At 44.1% G+C, this 23,406-nt stretch overlaps 1 protein-coding gene across 5 annotated transcripts in view; it reads left to right on the top strand.

The window, feature by feature from the left end:
- The window catches only part of PLA2G7 (phospholipase A2 group VII), a 47,277-nt gene extending 38,820 nt beyond the window's left edge, over positions 1-8,457 (top strand). For all 5 annotated transcript variants that reach the window (XM_044289023.1, XM_044289020.1, XM_044289021.1 and 2 more), the window contains 3 exons: positions 4,641-4,811; positions 6,362-6,510; positions 6,704-8,457. In XM_044289023.1, coding sequence (XP_044144958.1) covers positions 4,641-4,811; positions 6,362-6,510; positions 6,704-6,816 — 433 coding nt within the window. In that variant the 3' untranslated portion in view covers positions 6,817-8,457. The remainder of the gene's footprint in view (positions 1-4,640; positions 4,812-6,361; positions 6,511-6,703) is intronic.
- The last annotated feature ends 14,949 nt before the right edge of the window (positions 8,458-23,406 follow it).

The following is a 23,406-nucleotide window of genomic DNA, read 5'->3' as shown; positions in this document are numbered from 1 at the left end:
TATAGTATGACTTTACATCAGGCATCCCAAAGCCTCCAAACTTCCTATCCCTTGTAAGGACAGAGTAGGCTATACGTGGTGACCTGCCATTCCAGAGAAAGCGCGTGAACACTCGGCGGACCTCTGAAAAGTATGAGTTTGGCAACCATATAGGAATGGCTTGCAGCAAGTAAAGGAATTTGGGGAGGATGAAAGTTTTCAGATAATTCTTTCTCCCTATCCATGAAACAAAAGGGAGTTTCAGATTCTGTAGCTGGGTGCGAACCCCTTGCAGGAGTGGGGCATAGTTAAGGGATGCCAGATCCTGAATGTTGGCCGAAATATGTGTTCCCAAGAACGTAATGTCTCTGGAGGCCCAGGCAAATGGGGTGGTGCGTTTAAGAATATTGACTACAGATTGGGGACAAGAGATGTTTAGTGCCATAGACTTCCCATAATTTATTTTAAAATTGGATACAAACCCAAAATCCTCAAAGGTATTCAACAATTTGGGCAAGGCTTCTGCAGGGTTAGAGGCCATAATCAGTAAGTCGTCCGCAAATGCTGCAGTAACATGGGTTTGTGAGCCCACCTGAAGGCCCTTAATGACAGGGTCTGATCTGATTTTACACAACAGGGTTTCCATCACCAGCACAAAAAGCGCTGGGGAAAGGGGGCACCCCTGTCTCGTCCCGTTGGTGATGTGAAATGGTGGTGATAATGCTCCATTGACTTTGACCCTGGCAGAGGGGGCCGAATATAAGGTGTTAACAGCATTAATAAACTGGTCCGGGAGGCCAAACTTCGCCAGGGTCCGCGACATAAAGAGCCAACTGACCCTGTCGAAGGCCTTCTCTGCATCTGTGCTTACCAGGACCAAAGGTTTAGAGGATCTCTTGGCCCAATTCACAAGATGTAAAAGCCGCACTGTATTTTCCGACCCCTGTCTGCCACGGACAAAGCCCACTTGTTCCTCATGTATAATGTCAGGGAGAATATCTTGAAGCCTGGAAGCCAGAATCTTTGCCCACCACTTCACATCATTATTAAGCAACGATATCGGTCTATAATTACTGCAGCAAGTTGGATCCTTGTTTTCCTTATGGAGAACAGTAATGTGCGCCATTAAGGAATGAGGAGCAAGAGCACCCCCTGTCAGAAGATAGTTGCACAAATTCCTGAAACGTGGGATTAAAACATCATGAAAGGATTTGTAATATACAATGGAAAATCCATCAGGGCCAGGGCTTTTACCTGACGGAATAGACATAAGCACCTTGCGGACCTCTGAATCAGAAATGGGCTTAGTCAGGAGAGAAGCTTTAGATGAGGGTATGGAGGGAAGGTCCAGAGAGTGCAAAAATTTGTCGGTGGCCACAGATAAGTCACCAGGCGTGGTCCCATCAGGGGGTGGTAAATTATATAAGGCCTCATAAAAGGCGCTAAATGCCTTGGCAACTTCTGGAGTGGATTTATGTATTTTGCCTTTAGAGTCTTTAATAGAGGAAACAAAGGAGTCAGAACGCTGCTTCTTGGCAATTGCCGACATCAGTCTGTTTCCTCTATCCCCGTGAGCATAAGCTTTGAAACGGGAACGTAGGACTAGCTTAGCAGAGGTAACATTCAGTAAATTCTTTAATTTTGTTCTGGCTTCAGTTAGCTCCGCTAGGGTGCTTATAGCTCGCGACTCCTTATGAGAGGATTCTAGACGAGCTATGGTCGCCAATAAGGCATCCAGGGCTTGTGTCCTTTGTTTTTTCACAAAAGCGCCTAAAGCAATAAGTTCCCCCCTCAGGACTACCTTATGGGATTCCCATAGTATGGAAGGGGACGGTGGTGAATCTGGGGTGTCATTAAGCGCGAAAAATTCAGATATAGATGCTTTAAGTTTACCGGCGTGACTTGGATCTGAGATCAGGGTGTCATTGAGACGCCATAAGCGCTCCTTTCTCTGTGGTCCGGACAGGGAGAAGCTAACAATAACCGGGGCATGATCAGATAATGTTATATTACCTATCCGGGCTCCAGAGACATTACGAATATGCGAACTAGACAGGAAAATATAATCCAATCTGTGGAAAGAAAGTTTAGCATGTGAGTAAAATGTATAATCTCGGCCACTGGGGTTCAGGGCCCGCCATACATCTAATACTTTCAGTTTCCTTAAAGAGATCTTCAGCCTTTTCAAGAGCCTGTAAGATACAGAGGGTCTACCCGCCGAGGTGTCCACCGCAGGCTCCAGGGCGACGTTGAAGTCACCCCCCAAAACCAGTAACCCCTCCGAGAAGGAGGACAGCACAGCAAGGGTCTGAACGAGCCATGGTATTTGGCCTTTATTGGGAGCGTACACATTGGCAAAGGTTACTGGGGACTCACCCAATAAACCCCGTACAAAAATGTACCTGCCCTCAGAGTCTGCTGAGATAGCCGTGTGTTTAAAGGGGAGACCTTTATGCACAGCTATACTAACCCCCCTACTGGCAGAATCATGAGTGCTGTGAAACCACTGAACAAATTTCTTAGGGGGAAGACCAGGAACTTTTCCCGTTCTAAAGTGGGTCTCTTGCAAAAAAGCCACAGAGACCTTATCTTTCAGAAGGAGAGATAGTATTTGAGACCTTTTGCAAGGCTCGTTCAGCCCATGTGCATTTAGTGAAGCGACCACTATAGAGGACATTACTGCATACATTCAGATGAATAAAGGCACAATACGACCATGGAAATACGGAAAGGTAGACAGATGACATGAGCAGGAGGGGGGAAGGAGGGTGGAAGTAACAGAAAAGAACAAAAAATTAATAAAAGAACATTAAACATGTCAAGTTGACAAGTGACTATCTCAGACAAATCCCCTGTCCGAGAAGGGGTTGGTACTTTACTTATCACCAGCCAAGACAGGGTTGGACTGGTTAGGGGGCAAGAAAAGTACCTATGGTCTAATCAAAAGAGACCAAAAACAAAAAATGCGTCCAGCATCTTAATCTATCCGGACATTACCCTGCAATGAGGAACAGAATACGTCGACCTAAAGGAAGCGTCCAGTAACAGCAATAAAGCGGCCCAGACCCCCATATATAGCTTAAGAGAGCATTAAGCCCAAACATGAGATAGGCCGAAAAAATTTAACATTAAGACATAAAAAACGTCTAAGATGTAGAAAACGTAGAAAACGTGGAAAGGCCAAGTCCGCCATAGACAACCCATATACATGGAGGCAAGCGACAGTCATCTCCTTTCCTGGGGCGGTAAAAAACAATAGCATGAAATGCATACAAACACCTCTGATCAGGTAGGAGCTCTATCCATCCTGCTGCGGCCCGAACGATCCGATTTGCCCGCAGACGCTGTTTGCCAAGCGGTCACACGAGGTGGTGTGGGAAGGGCGCCATCTTGATCCGCCGGTAACCACGAGGGGATTTCCATCGGAGGAACATCCAGGGATCGCCAGACAGATTCCAGGTCAGCAGGGGAGCGCACGGTAAGTTGCTTACCATTCCTGGAGATCGCCAGCCCAAAAGGGTACAGCCAGCGGAATGGGGTCGAGGTTTTCCTTAGTATGTCCAGGAGAGGCCTGAATAGACGCCGCTTGGCCAAAGTAGATGGTGCAATGTCCTGGAACATCTGGATCGGGGTATTTTCGTGCTCCAGTACCTCTGCTTCTCTTTGACTTTTAAGGATGGCAGCGGTATCAACATAACTCAGTAAGCCACATATCACATCTCGTGGCGGTTCTTGCGGTTTAGGCCTGGGGCGCAGTGCCCTGTGTATGCGTTCCACCACGATTCCCGCCGCTCTGTCAGGACCGAGCAGTTTGGAGAACAATTCCCGCGCTACTGTCGGTAAGGCCTCCGCTGCAAACGACTCAGGTAGGCCGCGGATGCGGACATTGCGCCGGCGGCTGCGGTTTTCTTGATCTTCCAACTTCAGGAAGGCATCGTTTATTAAGGCCTTATGAGACGCCAGTACCTCCGACACTTCACCTTCATAGGTCATAATGGCCTCCTGAGTAGCCTCCAGCGCTACCACTCTCTGCCCCAAATGCTTCATGTCGTCCTTAATATCAGACAGATCTTGTTTCAGGGGCGAGAGGGCCGATTCAAGGACCCGTCGCAGGGTCCGCTCTGAGAGAGGTGGATCTCTAGGCCTTCTAACCGAGGTATCGGAGCCGCTGCCTGCATCTGATAATTCTCCTGCATCGGAGTCATGTGCAACAGACGCCGCCATGTCAGGGCCTTTCTGCGCTGTGAACCTCGGCGTTTTCCTAAGAAACTTCTCCATCTCAGGCTGTCTGGAGCGCTGTGGGGTAGACTCTGAGCTTCCTCTGTTCTTTTCCTTGCCAGGTTTCCCCATAATCAAGCAAATTATAGGCTTATATAGGGCAAATGAGCCGGATTGCTGGAGGAGCTCAAGCTCGTGCGGCCATTCAGCAGCGTGGCTCGGCTCCGCCCCCTATAGTAGTTATATTCTTGTACATGGGAGCAGTATTATAGTAGTTATATTCTTGTACATGGGAGGTAGTATTAAAGTAGCTACTGTATATCCTTATACATAGCAGGCAGAATTACAGTAGCTATATTATTTTTCAGTAGGGGGGGGGGTAGTATAACCATATTGAAAGCTCATCATAGGTGAAATCACAATGTGGTGTGTGTTTGTGTTAGGTGTGGTGTTGCACTGGATGCCTGGATGTACTCTCTGAGAGAGGAGTTATTTTCTACTGTTCATCAGCCCGTTATATTTGTGAACTCTGAGAAATTCCAGTGGGTGGATAACATTCTACTCATGAAGAAGATGAATTCCACTAGCGTGGAGAGGAAGATGATCACCATCAAGTAAGTGTATACTGGTACTAGTTTAATGTACACATTGCAGATTATCAAGGCCATTAGTTAAAGCATCATATTGTCACTGGGGCTTGCACCAATCACTAATACAAGGATCCCAGTTCCTTTTCGCAAGCATGTTCATGGTGAGTTGGATGGAGTTGTGACTGAGCTGCTTGGCAGGAAGGAGTGGACCCTGTGCAGTAGCAATGCAGTATAAAAGCTCATGCTTACGGTCGTTGCCCGGCCATGCCCATATTGCGGCCCACAAACAGCGGGTCCACAATATGCGTGCACAGGCCGTGCGCACCCCGCATCAAGGATGCGGACCCATTCACTTGAAAAGGTCCGGTGCGTAACAGAGGCACGGAACCCCACAGAAGCACTTCAGAGTGCTTCCGTGGGGCTTCTCTCCGTGCCTCTGCACTGCAAAATAATAGTTGAATGGGTCTGGATCCGTCTGCGCCAACCGCACAGATGCTGCCCGCGCACTGGGGACCACAAATTGCATGAGACCTAACAGAAGATTTCTTCAGCAGGGAACATAAGGGGGAAATATATTGTTAGTTGCCAGAGGGAATAGAGAATGATTCAGTCCAGAGGACTCCCCTGGGTGCACAGATTGATAGAAGCAAACAAAGAAGAAAGGGGTTCAGTTTTACAAAAACTGAAAACTACTTAAAAGCTTTGGAGTATTTTGTATTGCATTTTACTCATTTTGGGCAAAAAAATTGTTTTTTCACTTGGTCTTCATTAAAAATGTTCTGCTATTTCTAAGATACAGGGGTTAAAAATGTCTGTTTGCAAGCTGACACTTTCTATTTTTTATCCCATATCTGACTGCTCACGTATAGCACTTCTTTGATCTCCTGACCTCAAAAACATTCATTTTAGCTGAATTCTTATCAAATTGATAAGAATATGGCTTAAATAAGTGTTTGAGATCAGAGATGAGAGCTACACGAGCCATAAGATACGATTCAAAGAACACAGTGTCCGCTTGCAAATAGGCAGATTTTTACCCCTGTTACTCAGAAACTGGAGAACATTTTTAATAAAGACCAATTTTAAAAAGTGATTTATTTATTTTTTAGCCCAAAATCACTAAAATGTAATCATAAAAAATTTGCTCTGAAGGTATTCCTAGCCCACATATTTCAAGACTTTCGACAAAAATTATTAGTGTTACTGAGCTTTCCAAAAACCTTTTGATCTGTCATAGTGATATATTAAAGGTTTTGATTGATGGGGGTCTGAATGCCAAATGAGGAGAGAGTAGTGTTCACATAGCGCGCTGTCCTCGCTGCAGAAGCCGGTCCCAAGAGGAGTTTATGGCCCATCTCTGTTCCTAAGTGCCTCTTCGTTCTAGCGATCGGGGGAAATCTCAGCAGATCCTCACCGATCAAAACCTTTCATATGTTGCTATGACATTAAAACTTTTTGGAAAGCTCATTGGTGACCCTTTCATTGGATAACCCCATTAAAAGCTATGTTACTAATTATTTTTGTCAATGGTGAGCTCCTTTTTTGGCTTTATCTAAAATTGCTTGTCTGTGTAGGGGCAGCGTCCACCAGAGCTTCCCAGACTTCACCTTTCTGACCGGTTACCTGATTGGGAAAATATTCAAGCTGAAAGGAGAGATTGATCCGTACGTGGGGATGGACATCATTATTAACGTTACATTAGCCTTCCTACAGCGGCATCTAGGTGAGTGCCAGAACAACAGGGGAGGGAGTCACTGAGGCTCCATAATAGTGCGGCACTATTATTCCTGTAGATTATGATGCAACTTGTGACACAGCCTCAAGGCAAATGTGAAATGTGAAGCCTTAATCCCCTTAGATCTAATACTCTGGTCCCTGATAAGTTCAGATTTTTATTTTTATTTTTTATCACTTAGGGATCCAGAAAGATTTTAACCAGTGGGACCCTCTCATTGATGGAAAAGGAGAATTTGTCATTCCTGGCACCAACCTTGATCTACCTCCAGCACATTCTAAAGCCTCCAAGTGACACTTGCAGAAATGCCCAAGTACCAGTGTTGTACAGTAACTTGCCTGCCATCAAAGGACACAAGAGTTGCAAGTCTGTACCTCATACATGGATGACACATTATAAAATTTCAGGACATAAGAGGCGCGACTCTGTTCCTCATACATGGATAGCACATTATATCACAGGGCGTGAGAGGCGTCGGCCTGTACCTTATACATGAAGAAAGTATTATTACATCACAGGATGTGAGAGGCGCACTGCCCGGATAGCACATGATGATATCACAGGTCGTGGGAGGCGCAGACCTCTACCTCATACATGGATGACACAGTATTTAATCATGGGCCTCTACCTCATACATTGAGGACACATCATTACATCACAGATGGTGAGAGGTGCAGTGGGACACATTTATTCATTTTCGAATAGATATTGACTGAAATATGTTCTGGATTTCTTTAGAACTTTTCTACTTTCTGGATGGTTATGCACTGTGGTGTCTTAAGTTTTACAACTGGATAGGCGTAGAAGTGTGTGATCCCCATAATTTTCTATAAGTCACAGTTTTTATGATCCTGGCAGCCAGTATACACTTGACGCAGATGAAAGTTACCTGCTACAATCAGTAATACTGCACTGTGTCATTTAGAGTGTATAGTAATCTGCAATCTACCCTCGGTCTCTGCAAAGGATCAAGGTGCTGCTCGCTCCCTCCCCCGTGTCTTACGGTGCAGCTCAGCTTTGCAAGACGGGCTGCTGTGTTTGAGCAGGAGCTCAGCAGTGCATGGAGAGACCATTTCCATTACATCAGGGATCTGATGATTTAAAAAAGTACATATAATGAAGAAAATGAGGCTCCATGAAGCAGGAGTCTGGAGATCTGATTTATGACCTGACAACGGAGAACTGGCAGAAGCAACAGGATACTGCAGAAGACCTGGTGCTCTCAATAATGAACATATCACAGATTTATGAATAATTGATAAAATACACTACTGTCTCCATGGCTGCACCACTAGCAACTCATGGCCGAAACCAGAGATGTCTATGGTTGTCTTTTACTGAATGATTTTGCACTTGGAGCTTTTAATGGAAAAATTAACTATTTTTATAGATGATGTTACATAATGCATTCAACACCTGCAGTCTAGCAGGAAGAGGAGTATTAGGGGCCGTTCACACAAGTGCAGATTTCAGAACAGAAAGTCTGTGGTTTTTCATGCGGATTTTACACAGATCTTGCCCTTTCATTAAAAAGGGTGGAATTGGCACCAAAAATCACCCAAACAATTGTCATGCTGTGGATTTATAAATCCACACGAAGGAAAAAAAATCTAAGTGTACCAGAGATTTGTGAAATTTCATAAATTTTGCTAGTACTGCATTACGCTGTGTTTTTTTGGGGGGTTTTTCCTCGCAGGTACCCATGGAGTGCACTCTCACGCTGCGGCTTTTGTTGCAGAAATTTCCGCGACTGAAATTCCCCTGATTTGGGCTTGCGGAGATCCATATGCTCGCCACCCCATTCAAGTGAATGGAACTGATTTTCAGTAGCAGAAATTTCTGCAACAAAAGCCGCAGCGTGTGAAGGCGCCCCAAAGGTACCTGCACACAAGTGCTGATTTCAAAATAAAATAAAAAAATCTGTTGTTTTTTGCATTTCTGTGTGTTTCTGCACCAAATACCATATGTGTTACTTGCCTTTTGTGGTGCGGATTTTATGCAGTTTTGCCGCAGATATCAGCCTTCCGTTAAAATCCGCACAAAAAAAAATTAAAAATTGCACAACGAATTGACATGCTGAGGATTTTCTACATACGCACAGCAGGTCAATTTCTGCATGGAAAAAAAGCTAAGGGCACGTGACAATTGTGTAATCTATTCCAGTACTGTATTACACTGCAGTTTTTCCGCATGTAGCCTTGGGCTACTTTCACATATGCGTTTTGGCATTCTGGTTTTGAGATACGGCAGAACTGGGCCAAGGTACATCAGGATGTCTTCTTCTGTTCCGTCAGCATTCGGCTTTGTGACCGGACACCACTTTGTGTCCAGTCATCGAAACTGAACAAAACGCATCCATCACTAAAAACAATGCAAGTCAATGGTGCAGGATCAGTTTTTTTTTTTTAGGATCCTAAAAAAAAAACATCCGTTACCCATTGACTTTAAATTTATTTAGTGACGGTTACGGTTGGTTCTGGTTCAATTTCACACAACCGCATTCTAATAGAACAGATGCATCTTGATGTGTAATCAATTTGGTCAGATTTTGAGATCCTCAGCCAGATCTCAAAACTTGAAACCAAAACGCATATGTGAAAGTAGCCTTACAGGGGGCCAGCTAGTGGATGACTACAGACTGACCTGCATAAGAGATTTGCAGGTGAGCCTTAGGCTTCATCCACACAACGTATGTTTTGTGCTCCACAAACCGCAGATCCTGTCCATGTGCATGCCACCATTTTCTTTTTCCGTTCGATAAGAATGTCCTATCCTTGTCTGCACATTATTTTTATTTTATTTTTTTGTGGGACTGCAGCACGTACAAATGGATGCAGACTGCACGTGGTGAAATGAATGGATCTGCATACAAACCACAGGATTGGCTGTGTAACAAACATACAGTCATGTGCATGAGGCCTTAGGTGTACACTGATTGTGCTAGCAAGCATCTCCTGCAGACAGTAATATACACTACTCACAAAAAGTTAGGGATATTTGGCTTTTGGATGAAGTTTATGGAAACCGTAAAAAACTACACACTACAGTGATGTTCTATCATGAAAGTAGTTCATTTACATAGAAGCAACAATGGAGATTTCCTTATTTCAAACAAATTATTGAAACAAAAGCCAACACCAGTGCTGGGTATACCCCCACAAAAAATGTCAGTGTCTCAGTAATTTGTCCTGTGGCCTTGAGCATTAATTACAGCTTGACAATGATGTCTCATGCTGTTCACAAGTCGACTTATTATCTGAGGCATGGCATCCCTCTCTTCTTAAAGGGCGGCCCTCAGGTCATTGAGGTTCTGGGGTACAGAATTATGAGCCTATACACGGCGACTCAGCTGATCCCATAGGTTTTCAATGGGATTCAGATCTGGAGAAAGTGCAGGCCACTCCATTGGAGGTTACCCCAGTCTCCAGCAGCCGTTCCCTAATGATGCGACCTCGATGAGCTGGCGCATTGTCGTCCATGAAGATGAAATTAGGCCTGTGTTGTTCATGTAGAGGCACAATTACTGGATTAATGATGTTATTCAAGTAGTATGGGCCTGTCACTGTACCATTCACAAAGTGTAGGGCAGTTCTGTATTGATTAGACACCTGCTCACACTGTAACACCGCCACCAAAGGCTCGTCTGTGGCTGATGCATAGCACTCTCCTTGATGTCTCATTGGCCATAATTTCTGCTCATGTGAATCAACTTTCATCAGTGAACAGCACTGAGGCCCACTGGTCCCTCGTCCAGCGTAGACGTTCCCTGGTCCATGCAAGATGACGCCTGTGCCTGTGTGGTAAGGTAGCCTTGCAGGTCATCTAGCACGCAGACCACGCTGATGTAAATGGTTTCAAATAGTCTGTCGCGACACTTGGGTGCCTCTCACCTTCCTTAAATATACCTGGAGTTGTGTAGCATTCATCATCTGGTTTCCCAGGGCATTGTTCACAATGAAGCGGTCATCAGTGTGGGATGTGGCCAAAGAATGTCCACTTCTTTGCCTTTCTGTGACGCTTCCTGTCTCTCTCTATCTCTGATACAACCTGCTGATGACACTCTAAGCCCAGTGGCCACTTCCGTCTGAGAACATCCTGCTTGAAGCCTCGCAATGGCGAGTTACTGTTCATTGTTAGGTATCGTATTGGTCTTATGATGTCAAAATGTGAACAGCATCATAAGGAGGACTGTTTAAATACCAATTCTAATTGAACCAGGAAATGTATTGGGCAATTCATGGATCAAACACCTGTAGTGTATTTTGCTGTTAAGCTCCTTGTTAGAGAACAGCAAGTTGTGCAAAAAGTACTGAAACATTAAACGGTTGGACATGTGCATTCAAAAGTTTAGAGAAGGTCACATTAAGTTCACCTGTAACAGTTAGAGTGCTTTTTACGTTCATCCTGAAATTTCACCCACAAGCAAAACATCCCTAACTTTTTGTGAGTAGTGTATGTCAGGCAAGAGACACAGCGTGCTTCATAAGTTGAGCTACACGTACAAGGTACGACTTAAACGGGTTGTCTGGCATTTTTTTTTAAGGGTCAGAATAGCTTAAAAAAAAGTTATATAGTCACCAATCCTTCAGACTCCCTCAACACAGAAGTGTGACCGCTCAGCCACTTTATTATTATTTTTTTAAAACATTTTTCCAGTCGCACAATATCTTTAAGCTAGACAATGATAACAATAATAATTTAAAATCAAATACAGTAGATAAAAAAAATATATATATATATCTCATATATATGTATGTGTGTATATATATATACATATATATATATATATATATATATATATATATATATATATATATATATAAAATCTAAATGCATTTTGTATTTTCAGCACAAAATACAGACAAAAGTGTTCTCCACGGAGATAAGTGGGATAGTGTGCTGGAGACCGAGCCAGCAACTGAGGTATTGTATTGGCCACCTAAGGCTGGGCATACAAAGCATGACCAACAGTGGCTACACTGCAGCCATTGAACTAAATGGGGTCACACTGCGGCTCAGAAGTTGCCACAAATGCGGCCCCAGGTTTGTAAGAAAAGAAACTGCACTGTTGGAATTTTACCTATTCTAGGGTCACGGTTGTGGCAACTTGCAATTCACCCTGTGACCAAGATTGCATTGCAGCCCCAACCAAACTCTGGTGTCAGGGGAAAGCTGCGGCATAAATTGTTGAAGGCTCGTGGTGCAGAATCACGATCATATATACATGCATCACATAAAAGCATGCTGTGGCAGGTTTAACATAGCATGCCTGTGATTGCTACTGCAGTGCCCCCCTCCACAGTGTTCTCTATAGTACAGTCATGGACAAAAGTTTTGAGAATGACACAAATATTAGTTTTCACAAAGTTTGCTGCTAAACTGCTTTTAGATCTTTGTTTCAGTTGTTTCTGTGATGTAGTGAAATATAATTACACGCACTTCATACGTTTCAAAGGCTTTTATCGACAATTACATGACATTTATGCAAAGAGTCAGTATTTGCAGTGTTGGCCCTTCTTTTTCAGGACCTCTGCAATTTGACTGGGCATGCTCCCAATCAACTTCTGGGCCAATTCCTGACTGATAGCAACCCATTCTTTCATAATCACTTCTTGGAGTTTGTCAGAATTAGTGGGGTTTTTGTCTGTCCATCCCAATGGGATTAAGATCTGGGGAGTTTCCAGGCCATGGACCCAAAATGTCAATGATCGGTCTCAGGATGCTTTACTGTTGGCATGACACAGGACTGATGGTAGCGCTCACCTTTTCTTCTCCAGACAAGCCTTTTTCCTGATGCCCCAAACAATCGGAAAGAGGCTTCATCAGAGAATATGACTTTGCCCCAGTCCTCAGCAGTCCATTCACCATATTTTCTGCAGAAGATCAATCTGTCCCTGATGTCTTTTTTGGAGAGAAGTGGCTTCTTTGCTGCCCTTCTTGACACCAGGCCATCTTCCAAAAGTCTTCGCCTCACTGTGCGTGCAGATGCGCTCACATCTGCCTGCTGCCATTCCTGAGCAAGCTCTGCACTGGTGGCACTCCGATCCCGCAGCTGAATCCTCTTTAGGAGACGATCCTGGCGCTTGCTGGACTTTCTTGGACGCCCTGAAGCCTTCTTAACAAGAATTGAACCTCTTTCCTTGAAGTTCTTGTTGATCCTATAAATTGTTGATTGAGGTGCAATCTTAGTAGCCACAATATCCTTGCCCGTGAAGCCATTTTTATGCAACGCAATGGTGGCTGCACGCATTTCTTTGCAGGTCACCATGGTTAACAATGGAAGAACAATGATTTCAAGCATCACCCTCCTTTTAGCAGGTCAAGTCTGCCATTTTAACCCAATCAGCTTGACATAATGATCTCCAGCCTTGTGCTCGTCAACATTCTCACCTGAGTTAACAAGACGATTACTGAAATGATCTCAGCAGGTCCTACACGACACATGAGAGTCGACAGATCCTCTATACTACACGACACAGGAGAGCCAACATCCTCTATACTACACCACACAGGAGAGCCAGCAGATCCTTTATACTACACCACACAGGAGAGCCAACAGATCCTCTATAATACATCAAACAGCAGAGTAGACAGATCCTCTATACAGTGGTCCCCAACCTTTTTTGCACCAAGGACCAGTTTCATGCAAGACAGACTATGCAATTCATCTGATCACTCTTCATAACATTCTGGAGTATATGAAAATTGCTATTATAAAAACGTAAGCAGCAATTTTCAATATTTATGTAATTCTCAAAACTTTTGGCCACAACTGTACACTGCAAAGGAGAGAGAAACAGATCCCCTATACTACACCACACAGGAGAGCTGACAAATCCCCTATACTACACGGCTTTTTATTGGTGGCAATGGCTGTCCAGCATCACAGATGGAAGGAAGGAGCGCTCTCCTTCCTTCCTACTCTGCCACCTGAAGTTGAGTGTGATGTGCGCGTCCCACGCGCATGCACCTAGTATCTCTCCACTGGCGTGCCTAGGGTGTTTGGCACCCGGGGCTGGTCCTTTCTCTGGCACCCCCCCTAATACTTAAAAAAGATTGTATCCACTCACAGTAGTAATGCCCTCATTGTACAACCTTCACAGTAGTTTTGTACAGATGTGCGCCCCTCACAGTAGTTATGCCCTCTCTGTGCCCCTTTCACAGTTGTAAAGCCCTCTTTGTGCCCCCTTCACAGTATTAATCCCCATTGTGCCTCATTCATAGTAATAATCCCCATTGTGTCCCCTTCATAGTAATAATCCTCATTGTGCCCCTTTTATAGTAATAATGCCCACTGTGCCCCCTTCACAGTAATAATGCCCATTGTGTCCCCTTAATAGTAGTAATGTCCACTGTGCTAGTAATTGTCACGGTCCCTCCTGTGACAGAAGTTAGAAGATCTGAGAGACTGGCTGCACGCTAGGTTATCTGACAGCCTATCTGTTTTCACTTGTTGCAGTGTTGTTGTTAGTAATGACCACACCTCTTGTGTCAGGTGTAGCTTGTGGTCATTACTGCTCCTCTATTTAGTCTGAACTCACACTTCATACCATGTGGTTGATATCTGCCTGGAGTTGGAAGAGCTGGTGTGTTGTCCTCTGCTGAGTTGCTGCTCATCCATTTTCTATTGAAGATAAGTGTACATCACTTTGTATTTTGTTGTTCCCATTTGCTCGTTGTTTACTAGGCCTCAGGGAGACACTGGTTCATTCATCTGGGAAGGAACCAGTGGTCTCAGACCCTGTCACTTCTCCTAGGGATATTCAAGGTTACTAGAGCCTAGGTTTCCGGTATATGAATATTCCCACTTTCAGGATCTATTCATACTGACAGGAGTCAGGGCTAGGTTTAGGGTTTCCTAGGTGGTGACCTTTTCCCTAGCCGTTGGGCCTAGTTTCTGGTCATTTTCCCTTTGTTGTCATTCTATGTACCTCCCCTCCACCTATATTGTGACCTTATCAACCGCCGAAAAACCGCCATTTTTTTGTGTCATTGCACTGATGGATACTATGTCTGCACTGGTCGAACAACTGCAGGGGCTGTCTTTGGAGGTAGCTGACCTCAGCATGACTGTCTCACAGTTCCAGAGACCACAGGCAGCTGGTTCTGGCAGCGGGAACCAGGCCTGTCCTGAACCTAAGGCCGCTCTACCAGATTGATTTTCCAGGGGAAGTGACAATTTTATTCGGTTCAGAGAGTTGTGCAAATTATATTTTAAACTACATCCTAACTCTTCTGGGGACGAGAGTCAAAGAGTAGGTATAATCATTTTGTTACTTGACGCTTGGGCTTTTTCGTTGACGACCGGATCACAGTCCCTCCAGTCGGTAGAGGAATTTCAGAACTCTAGGTCTCATTTACGATGACCCAGATCGTATCTTCCTGGCGGAGACCAAGTTGCGTGGCTTACGGCAGGGAGAGCATTCTGTGTAGAGCTATTGCTCTGAATTTAGGAGATGGGCTACAGAGTGGAATGATCCAGCTCTCCGTAGTCGATTCTGTCAAGGGTTATCCGAAAGCCTGAAGGGCGCGTTTGCGTTTCACAAATATCTTGAGTCATTGGAAGCGGCTATGTCCCTTGCTTTATGTATTGATAGATGCCTGAGGGAGAGATCTAAGGTTCCTCACTCTCAGGATGTGCTATCATATAAGGCGGCGGCCTCCTCTGACACTTTGGGTAAAGAGACACTTGAGTTCATGTTCAGAGAAGAGCCAATGCAGTTGGGGGGAGCTACACCTGGACCTGGTGATAAGAACTTTAGGCTTAAGAAGGGACTCTCCTTTTTCTGTGGAAAAAGGGGACATTTTGTTAACATATGCCCTTATGTTCAACTTCAAGGTGAAAACAAAAGAAAAATGTTTAATTCTTATCTCACTCTTGGTGGTGTGGGTGGGGAATCTGAGAATTTACTTTTGTCATTTACCGTTAGTACCCAATTTCTCCTGTCTGCCAAGGTGGCGCTAGGTTCCAAAACTGTGGGAATTGAAGTGTTTATTGACCAGGGTTAACCTAGTTGATGGTCAGTTCATCGGTATGCATGGGTTGACAACAAGTGCATTAGACAAAATATTTTGGTGTTTGCAATTGATTCCGCTCCACTCACACAAATGTTTGTCACAAATGGTGCAGGACATCCGTTTAAAAGTGGGTGATTTTCATCTAGAATCCATTTCGTGTTTTGTGCTAGAGGGTCTGCCTGCTCCCTTAATGCTAGGGCTACCATGGTTAAGCAAACATAATCCTACCATCGATTGGCAAGCGAGACAGATTCTTAATTGTAAAGATTAATGCATAGGCAACTGTCTTAGCACACTTTCTGTTGCAACCACTAAAGTTGTACCTTCATTTATTTGTGATTTTTCTGATGTATTCTCTGAGTGGAGACCAGGAGTTACCTCCACATCAGGAGTATGATTGCCCTATCAATCCTATTCCCGGAGCTAAGTTGTCCAAGTCTCGGTTGTATAATTTTTCTAAACCCAAAAGAGCTGCCATGCGAGAATATATCACAGAGAGTTTGGCAAAAGGTCCTATTAGACAATTCAAATCCCCAGTGGCTGCAGGATTTTTCTTTGTTAAAAAAAGGACGTAACTCTTAGGCCATGGTTGGTCTTCCGTGAGCTTAATCGCATTACTGTCTGTGATCCTTACCCCCTTCCTTTGATCCCGGATTTGTTCGATCAGATTGCTGGTGCCAAGGTGTTCTCTAAATTGGATTTAAGGGGGGCATATACTCTGGTAAGGATCAAGGAGGGGGACGAATGTAAGACGGCCTTTAATACCCCTTAAGGTCATTTTGAGAATACGGTCATGCCTTTTGGGTTAACCAATGCCGCTGCGGTTTTTCATCAATGACATCTTTCATCATCTGGTGGGCAGGTTTGTGGTGGTGTATCTGGATGATATTCTAATTTATTCTCATGACATGGAGATGCATCAGGATCACGTGAGACAAGTGTTAAAGATCCTAAGAGAAAATAAATTGTACGCTAAGATGGAGAAGTGTATTTGCAGTTATGGAAGTGCAATTCCTGGGTCACCTACTCTAATCTTCAGGTTTTCGTATAGATCCTGAAAAGTTCCGTGCTGTGTTGGACTGGGATCAACCCGAAAATCTGAAAGCGTTTATACGATTTTTGTGATTCACCAACTACTACCGTAAATTTATTTTGAAATAACCGACTGTGGTCAAACCTTTGACGGACATGACTAAGAAAGGTTCTGATGTCTTAGTCTGGTCTGATTTGGCATTACAAGCCTTTTCTGCAGTGAAGGAGTGTTTTGCTTCTACTCCTATACTGATGCAACCTGATGTGTCACAATAATTCATTGTGGAAGTTGACGCATCCGAGGTAGGGGTAGGAAGAGTTTTGTCACAGGGTTCTTAACCTAGTAAATAGCGGCCATGTGCTTTCTTCTCGAAGAAACTCTCGGCTGCAGAGGGGAATCATGACGTGGGTAATAGAGATTTGCTGGCCATTAAGTTAGCTTTTTCTTTTGAAGAGTTGCATCGTTGGTTGGAAGGAGCGATTCATCAGATTACGGATCACAGAAATCTGGCTTACCTGGAGTCAACTAAACGTCTGAACCCAAGGCAGGCCAGATGGTCATTTTTTTTACCAGATTTATTTTAGTTGTCACCTATTGCCCTGGGATTAAGAACATCAAGGCGGATGCTTTGTCGCGTAGCTTTCCTGGGGAAGGGGGGTAGCTTTCCTCTGTGCCCCCTCCATAGTAGAAATCCCCATTGTGTCCTCTTCACAGTAATAATGCCCACTGTGGCCCGTTCATTGTAGTAATGCCCTCGGGCTGATCCTCTACACTACACCACACAGAAGAACTGACAGATCCTCTATACTACACCGCACCGGAGAGGCGACAGATCCTCTATAATACGCCACACAAGAGAGCTGACAGATCCCCTATACCAGTGGTTTTCAACCTTTTCATGTCAAGTTTCCCCTAGTGAGAAGAAGTTCGAACTGTGTACCCTCAAGGATAGCCCATTCTCAAACTGCTATTATAGGCTCCGTCAGCAGTTCCTTCAGATTTTACAAACAGAGCAACATGCAGCACTAATCTTTCTGTCAAAATTAGACTACTCACATTAGGACCCATGGTGGATGACCATTACATTATACATTATATTCAGTGCTAGCAGACATACAGGAGAATACAGCACTACACACTTCTTACATTAAGTGACGTTGTGATGTAGAGGTTCTCTTTCCTCTTCTCTATTCAGACAAGACCGCCATTATGGCTTCTTACAGCCATGTCTTGTCTCGGCAGTTTACCACACAGACATCTTAGTTTCCCACTTTTACAGCATCCTCCCACTTTCTGAGCACCTCCTCCTGCCACCCCCAATACTGTGCCAGGGTGGCCCCACAGCAATAGTGCTCCCAAAATTCCACCAACAGTAATAAATCTTTTCTAGAACGCCCTTAATAGTAATAATGTCCCCCATTGTGCCTATACTATTCATACTCCCCATGTCACCTGGTAGTAATAAAGCCCACCAGTAGTAATAATTCTCCCTATATTACCCCCAGTAGAAGCAGAGCCCACCTTAATTCTCCCATAAGTAACAACGTTCGAATAAGTAATAACTAGAGATGAGCGAACTTTGAAAAAATTTGATTTGGACGGTTCGCTGAATTTTTAAAAAAGATTCTATTCTATTCCATAGAAACATAGAATGTGTCGGCAGATAAGAACCATTTGGCCCATCTAGTCTGCCCAAAATATTGAATACTATGAAAAGCCCCTGGCCCTATCTTATATGAAGGATGGCCTTATGCCTGTCCTATGCATGCTTAAACTTCTTCACTGTATTTGCAGCTACCACTTCTGCAGGAAGGCTATTCCATGCATCCACTACTCTCTCAGTAAAGTAATACTTCCTAATATTACTTTTAAACCTTTGACCCTCTAATTTAAAACTATGTCCTCTTGTAGCAGTTTTTCTTCCTTTAAATATTCTCTCCTCTTTTACCGTGTTGATTCCCTTTATGTATTTAAACGGTTCTATCATATCCCCTCTGTCTCGTCTTTCTTCCAAGCTATACATGTTAAGGTCCTTTAATCTTTCCTGGTAAGTTTTATCCTGCAATCCATGTACTAGTTTAGTAGCTCTTCTCTGAACTCTCTCCAAAGTATCAATATCCTTCTGGAGATATGGTCTCCAGTACTGCGCACAATACTCCAAATTAGGTCTCACTAGTGCTCTGTAGAGCGGCATGACCACCTCCCTCTTTCTACTGGTAATGTCTCTCCCTATACACCCAAGCATTCTGCTAGCATTGTCTGCCTAGCTTTAAGTCTTCTGAAATAATGACCCCTAAATCCCTTTCCTCAGATACTGAGGTTAGGACTGTATCAATACAATAAGTACAGCTCTGGACACTGTTGCCCCCCCTCACACACAACAAAATCCGGAAAATCAACAGACAACCCTAGCACACCAACCTGACCAAAAAACTCAGACAAGCTTCCAGGGCTGCTGAGCGGCGATGGAAGAAATCCCATTCTAAAGATCTAACCCCTAAAAAATAATTTTAATGGTATACGTTAAAATGATCCCTAAAGGATCCACTTGATCAAAGCTATTAGATATACAAACAAAAAAATTAATTAAATAAAGTGACCAAAAGACCACATCCAGAGAAGATTTTACACTGGGGTATGGGGGAAATACTGTCCCTAGATCTACCCCTATCCTAAAAACCCTTAGCCCAGGGAGGGCTCCTGATGGTGGAGACCCCCTGTCCGCGTACCTATACTGCTAGCCCTTCCTGCTCCCTAAAGGGGTGTAACAGAGTACGTGGACTGTTATCCCAGGTAAAAGATTAGGATATTAAATGTATCAACTATATGAATAGGCTGGATGGGAATTGAAAGAATAAGAAACACAAACAGTGGTACAGACAAACACAGAAATACACGAACATACACTTAATCAGTGTTGATATTATAATCATACACCTAAGAGGTTGACATTGTAGTCAAACACCTCACTTGCCTCGATGCGTTTCACCCACGTGTAATTGTGGGATCATCAGGAGGTGTAATTATATATTAAATCTATGCAAGCCTTTGTATGTGACTAAAGAGGTGCCAATATAGGGCTGGGTCACATAAAGGGGGTGCTCAAAGATATGTGCCGGCTGAGAAGTCTAGACGCACAAGTGAAATAGACGCTCCTACAGATGGTATTATCGGATCTAGAGAAACTCGAGAACATGCGGCCCAGGAAATACAATCTATCACGGGTGGAAATGTCTGCACTGCAGTCGCTGGAATGGGACAAATCCATCATCATAAAGCCCTCCGATAAAGGGGGAAATCTGGTGATCCTGGACCAGCCCCTGTACGTGCAGATGTGTATGGATTTGCTCAAGGATAGAGGGGGATATGGAACTTTAACATCTAACCCCACCATCCATTTTAAGGCAGAATTAAAAAATATACTGGACGAAGGTATCCGCAAAAAAGTAATATCACCTTCGGAATATGACTTCCTCCTCCCAATGTTCCCATGTACAGCGACCTTTTACGGGCTCCCCAAAGTCCATAAAGGCACGAATCCATTAAAAGGTAGACCAATTATTTCAGGGGTCGATTCACTTACTCAAAACAGTGGAATTTATATTGACCGTGTCCTAAGTCAGTTCGTCGTGTCCCTACCGGCATATACTAGGGACACGATGGACTTTCTTAATAAAATTGACACCATCAATTTGGACCAGGGATGCCTCCTTGCCAGTATCGACGTGGAGTCCCTTTACAGTTCTATACCTCATGATAGAGGGCTCCACGCCGTTGAATACTTCTTAGCAACTAGGGGGACATTCTGCAGGGAACATAATGCCTTTGTACTCAGGCTTCTTGAGTTCGTTTTGACCCATAACTATTTTCTATTTAATGGGCGGTTCTTCCACCAGCTCAGGGGGACGGCAATGGGGAGTCCCTGTGCCCCCTCATATGCCAATCTCTTCCTGGGCTGGTGGGAGGACACCCATATCTTTCCAGACCAGAGCATGTGGTGGACAGACAAGATACTGGTCTGGACACGGTACATCGATGACGTGTTTCTGGTCTGGAGGGGTGGATCGGACGATTTCAGTAGGTTTATCACTGATATCAATGTGAACAATGTGGGCCTTCATTTTACGTCAGAGATTGACCCAAAATCAATTGCCTTCCTGGATGTGCGTGTCACAATTGAAGGTGACAGGTTAACTGCAAATATGTTTAGAAAGACGACCGCCACCAATTCCCTCCTGCACTGGGATAGTCACCACCCGGTTCCCCTCAAACGAGGGATACCAAGGGGACAATATCTCCGTGCACGGAGGAATTGCTCGGACAATCAAGCTTTCTTTAATGAAGCAAGGAAATTACAATCCAGGTTCAAAGAAAGAGGTTATCCACAGAAACCCTTGAACCTAGCATTTAAACATGCAGTATCACAGGATCGCACTAAACTACTGGTCCCAAAACCGAGAAACGCAGATACAGCACAACCACCCCGTATCGTTTCTACCTACGACTCTGCCAATCAAGAGGTGATAAGGGTACTCGATAGATACTGGCCCATTTTACGGATGGACCAGGATCTGTCGGATATCCTAACTGAAAGACCAAGTGTCTGTTACAGACGGGGCAAGAGCATTAAAGACCGTCTGGTACATAGCCCTTACGCTCCCCCTATCAGGGAGGGCACTTGGTTGGACCGTAAACCCCTCGGATGTTTAAATGCGGTACCTGTAAAGCCTGCCAATATATATCCACAGCCAAAATCATAACATGTAGTGCCACCGGACAGACATTTGATATCAGGGACTTCTGCAGCTGTCGCAGTAAAGGGGCTATTTATATCTGCCAATGCCCCTGCCCTAAAGATTTTATAGGGAAGACGATAAGGGAGCTACGTAGGAGAGTCTGCGAACATGTTAATGATGTCATCAACAAAAAAGTTACTCCAGTAGCTTCCCATATTAATGACGTACATGGAGGGGACCCTCTCTGTTTAAAATTCTCCGTTCTGGAGCTTATACCACCTTCACCTAGAGGTGGGAACTGGGACAAAAAAAATCCTGCAGAAGGAATGTGTGTGGATACACAGATTTCGATCTCAGGCACCTACTGGTATCAACGAAAGGCTGACATTTACCTGTTTTCTATGAAGTATGACTGTGTCCGTGATATCCCTATTTCCGCTTTTTATAAGCCAAGCATCATGTGATTTAAGAAATGTACTGAAGATTAGACCACATGCGTAAAGCATGAAAAAAATATATATCAAATTGGACATTAGTGACGCAATATCGGATCACTGTCCATAGGTAACCACGCACTCTGGTTACCCTTCTAAGGATGTATACATCAAAATTAATCGTGCTATACGCCGGAATGTGTACTTTTAAGCCTCTGCATCACGAACTCTATAATCATATATATAGATACCTCGCTACAGTAAATGTAGGGCATTGTATGATTTCGGTGCCCAATGTATGCACCTACCCTGACACATGGTGGTAATACCCATACACTGGGGGATCATATATTATGGCCATGATCATATGTAAATTATGGCCATGACTGTGTGAATTACAGCACAAAACAGCACCCCATGCCTGCCAAGTTCTATCATAACCCTGTCAAACTAAAGGTTCATATGTTTGAACAGGATTTGGGTCTGGCCTGGTAACAGCTATCAGGGAGGAAATTAGCATACGGAGCGCACCGCATCATGCATGAACGCATATACAGGAACTGTAGGGAGGGAGGTCGCAAGACCGGAAGACCGGAAGTCGCTCTTTGGAACGCATGTGCGTTCCAACACTCAGAAAGGCGGCGCTGGTTGAGATCGTACAACCCAGCCCATAGGAATGAGCATTTCCAGCAGTTGGAACGCATATGCGTTCCAATAGCAGGAAATGGAGCTGGGCTTGTATCGAATTAACCATCAGTGACGTGATGCGGCGGTTCTTTTAAATACAGCCGGCGCACCAGTGAACAAATCACCTACCTGGGGGACATTGATTCTAGAGGAGACTCCACCATGTAAGTATGGCATCCCTGTAGTCAGAGGTCTCTTGAATTCCATGTGCTTAGTGAGCACCAGCATCAATGCTTACAACTAATGATGCACCTTATTTTTAGTGTATGCTCTGTCAGCTATCATGGCAGGGGACTAACAAAGAATTAACTATGGTCAACTATATCTACTAAACCGTGAGTTTACACTTACCAGTGATTTCATTTATACAGTCATGTGAAAAAATTAGGACACCCTTTGAAAGCATGTGGTTTTTTGTAACATTTTTAATAAAAGGTTATTTCATCTCCGTTTCAACAATACAGAGAGATTAAAGTAATCCAACTAAACAAAGAAAACTGAAGAAAAGTCTTTTCAAGATCTTCTGTAAATGTCATTCTACAAAAATGCCTATTCTAACTGAGGAAAAAGATAGGACACCCTCACATGTATTCCCTCTTAAATTGGCTCAGATCTCACACAGGTATATCACACCAGGTGCACATAATTAGTAGATCGTTACTCTGCATGTTGAATGAGGCTTGCCCTATTTAAACCTCAGACATTTAGTTTGGTGTGCTCCTGACTGTTGAAGTGAGAGTGAGCACCATGGTGAGAGCAAAAGAGCTGTCAGAGGACTTCAGAAAAAAGATTGTAGCAGCCTATGAGTCTGGGAAGGGATTTAAAAAGATCTCAAAAGATTTTGAAATCAGCCATTCCACTGTCCGGAAGATAGTCTACAAGTGGAGGGCTTTCAAAACAACTGCCAACATGCCCAGGACTGGTCGCCCCAGCAAGTTCACCCCAAGAGCAGACCGCAAGATGCTAAAAGAGGTCT

This window comes from Bufo gargarizans, chromosome 4 (assembly GCF_014858855.1).
Source record: "Bufo gargarizans isolate SCDJY-AF-19 chromosome 4, ASM1485885v1, whole genome shotgun sequence".
In the NCBI taxonomy this organism is placed as follows: domain Eukaryota; kingdom Metazoa; phylum Chordata; class Amphibia; order Anura; family Bufonidae; genus Bufo; species Bufo gargarizans.
Note: the sequence above shows the minus strand (reverse complement) of the source record. Positions and strands in the feature narration are given on the sequence as shown.